We start from the raw sequence: 3,778 nt of genomic DNA, 5'->3' as shown, positions 1-3,778 counted from the left end.
GGGGGGGGGCATCGATAGGTTATTGATGGTTTTTAAAAAGCGTTCATTATAATCTTGTAAGCTTGGTTCTGTTTCTTGCTTTGTTGTTGCTTCGTTTTTAAAAATCTTGTATCTTTCTATATTTAAAATCCAAGCATGAGGAATATATTAATCTGGTGGGGTGGAGATCATGAAGGTGGTGGTGGTGGTGTGTGTGTGTGTGTGAGTGTGTGTATGTGTGTGTGTGTGTGTGTGTGTTTTGACCGCATTAGTCAATGCTAAGCGGGTATTCCTCATAGACTTCTCAGAAATGCATATCACGGCAGTGTCTCGCGATCAGCCATTTAAACGCTGTGCAACGCTGCACCAATTGACGGGGGTTACTGCAAACTAAGGTTCCGACAGGATTCCTATGGTGTTAGCCCGAAACATGCAAAATAAATTAAGACCTTTAAAAAGTAGCACACACACAAAACCACAAAAAGATTATGAAGATCTATTTTCATTAAACACCATACACTCGCCCACAGGCTAGAGAACACTTTTCCAGACTCACGTGCAGGCGTCTAGATTGTCTTGGGTGAAATATAGATCTACAAGCTTACGATGAAATGTTGAGGCAAAGTGCTTTCGCTGATTCTTAAAGAACAAATTGTAGGCTTTGTTGCTGTAAATCCTTTATTGTAGTTACCCTGAGTGTGCACCAAATAAAGACTCGGTTTTATATTGTTTTTATATTACCTGTTCAAGACGTTTTGAAAAAAAAAATTTGCTTGGTTTCTAGCCAACAGAAATACCATGCTAAGTTGCGTGTGCATTAGCAGACGAATAAATAAGAGAGCATTTTTTTAAAAATGCAGTTACACGAAAGTGAACAAGAGGCCAAAAAAACAACAACTAAAGAGTGCCAAAAAAGTACACGATTCTTTACAAGAAAGACAATCTAGCAACATCGGTGCGCAATGTCTGTTAGCCGTTTTAACTGAGTCAAGAAAAAGAATAACCCTGTTCGGCTGCTTTGGGCCATTGGGCAATGCGGCACAAGAAGCATCTTCAGCATATTACACGTAAGGCAAATACAAGTCACTTCTACCTTTTGTATTTGTTACACTTTACACTGAGATCATATGATTGATGTCTGCCACTTTTTTTTCAGCTTCCAGGGGTATCAGCACAAAGCCTAAAATGTGCGGTAAGTTCCGTAAACAATTAACATAATTACCAGTGATATTGCTTTTGTTTTAGGACGACTTTATTTTTGTTGTAACCTTACGATACATTGTTATAAATTCGTATCTATGTATTGCTTTAGAGCGTGATTTTAATGACGAGTATGCCCGCCTTGTGCAGCAACCAAGAAATCTTCATGAATTGGAGCAAGCTTTGCAGGAGGAGGGGACCAACATGCCTCAAATCAAGATTCAACGAATAATTAGCTTAATGAGACGAAGATGCCAGGCACTTTGGTTTAATTTACCACCAAAAATATCTGTTACAAAAATGTAGGTTAATTTTTTAAAATATTACAAGAAAAAACGCCCCAGTGTTCAAATTTGGCTATCGGTTTAAGCAAACTCCGCTGTATATTATTAGGGTGACCTTATTTAGGCCACATATGGCCTAACTAAGCTACCCCCTTACCTTATTTAGGTCATGTGTGGCCTATAATTATACGCTAGCCCCCCACTTGACCTTATTTAGGCCACAATAATATGTAGAAAAAGAATCTTCTTCACATCCATCTTCTATCGTAGGAGGACATGTGATGAATCTAGAATCAATTTAAGGTCCTTTTCTCTATCTACGAATCTGCAGTTAAAAACCCGTGCCTTTGGTACATGTCTGGATTAACCGTACTGAATTTATTAATAAATGTGTATTTTTTTCGAAAGTAGATAGCACCGTGGGCCTCTGGGTGTAGCCTAACATCGTCTGGTGTTAGGGTAAGGCAAGGTTTTAAAAAAAAGCCATGGTGCTCAGACTCGGTTCGACATTATTCCAATTAAGCGCCTACCTAAATTGTCATTTGAAATTTATTTTTGTGGTTTGTTTAATTTTTTAAGGGGGGGGGGGGTAAATCATCCCCGTAAACATACGGTATGTATTTAACCGAATCTGGAGTAACACCTTCCACCTGGCAACACTGAATGTCAAGATTAGCCGAAATTTGTATCTTGTATTTACCACTTGTCCTGATGGAAATCAGTTCTATAACTGCTCTCATGTTATACTACCAGCCTCATCGCACCTCGAAATTCATACTCGTCCTGAGGTAGGCATTATAACGGGGTTCAACTGCATATGAGAGGGGTGAGATGCAAAACCCCCTAACACATCCTCAATGAAAGCTACCAAAAACTCAAAATCTGATACATCCAAAATAACAATTTTCCTAAATTCGATACATTCTAAAATTTTCTTTATCGGCCAATGAAATTTCCCGATTGTCACGTGACTTCCTTTTCTAACGGGTGTCAACGAATGTAAACAGAAGTTTTGTTCAAAAGCTCGTTTAAATTGTTTGATGGCTATAGCTCACTTTCACCCTCTGCCAGAAGACAAAGAATCCTTTGTCCTGTGACAGATAAGTTCTGTAGAGAGGACTGCTGTGGCTGTTATTAGAGCGAAAGTGGAACTTAAGGTGTCAAGTGACTTTTTTTTTGTTTTTCGTTTTGGGAAGTATTTTACGGCGCTCGCAACTGCATGCGGTCATATGAGCGCGCGGGACACATTAAACGTTTTCAGTTGGTAGGAAATATTGAATTTTGCCAGGGTGGCGGCTGAAGCCTACTTCTATCGATTTTAGACCACCAAGGGATCTTTAACGTAAGCAAATTGCACACGGGCCCTCGGAGATTTTTCGCCCTTGTCCGAAAAGGCTAGATGTAGAGGCTGCAGAAAGAGTCAGTAGCCCAGAGGAGGGGCCAAAGGAGGTGAGGGGGTGGGGGCAGAAAGAAAAGACAAAAACAGACGACAGAACATTGCTAGAGAGCAGGAAAAGAGGTGAGAGGAGACAATTTTAGAGATTTTTTTTTTCGGTCACTACCCGGATTCAAACCAGGAACCTTTGAATGAGAGGCCAACACCTTAACCACTGGGCCACGAGAGCCCAACCCCACCCCCTTTTTATTTTCGGGATATAATTGGTTTTGGCAAATCAATTCCACATTCATACCCCAATTCTTTTTAATTCATTGTAGTCCTTATACATTTGTGAAAATAAAGCTCCCTGTGTAGGTGGACCGCTCCCTACATACCACTCACTGTTCTACTTTCTGCAATCAGTTCGTGCACATAAATGCATTTTAAAAAGCTGATTTTCTCACAACTGCTAAAATGGATGAAGCGTGTTTTGTAATCCTAAGCCCCTCATACAAGTTATATATCTATATTATGTAAAATCAATTAGAGTGGGCTCCGGCTGCCACCCGAGCAAATTTCAAAATTTCCTACCAGCTGAAAATGTTTGATGTTTTCCCTTAAGCAGTAGCAAGGGCCATAAAACACTAAAAAAAACAACAACAAACAAACAATAAAACCGCAGCGTTTTTAAGGGGCTACAAGAAAGTCAATTAAAATGCTCTGATCCCCCGGATTTTTTTAGACAGACATGAGTAGCTGGTAATTCACACGCACAAGCACAATTTTTTTTATTTCCACGAGTACTTTCTCCACATCACGGTGACTCGTGCTTTGGAAAAAGTGTTAATGAGACTCAATATTATTCATGAAAAGAATTTAATTCACTTAGGGACTGTTCACAAGTGACGTCAGCTAAAATTTGGCAAAAAATGACCCC

The 3,778-nt window shown here is 39.7% G+C and overlaps 1 protein-coding gene across 1 annotated transcript in view; it reads left to right on the top strand.

Annotated features, from left to right (window-relative positions):
* LOC100533317 (capsulin) overlaps positions 1–3,778 on the top strand; it is a gene marked incomplete in the record, with an annotated part of 101,194 nt that overhangs the window by 2,999 nt on the left and 94,417 nt on the right. Inside the window, 1 exon segment of the mRNA NM_001204615.1 lies at positions 1,136–1,180. Within this exon segment, the coding sequence (NP_001191544.1) occupies positions 1,136–1,180 (45 nt within the window).

The sequence above is a fragment of the Aplysia californica genome, unplaced genomic scaffold, assembly GCF_000002075.1.
Source record: "Aplysia californica isolate F4 #8 unplaced genomic scaffold, AplCal3.0 scaffold00292, whole genome shotgun sequence".
NCBI lineage: Eukaryota > Metazoa > Mollusca > Gastropoda > Aplysiida > Aplysiidae > Aplysia > Aplysia californica.
This window is presented reverse-complemented; position numbering and strand designations above follow the sequence as displayed.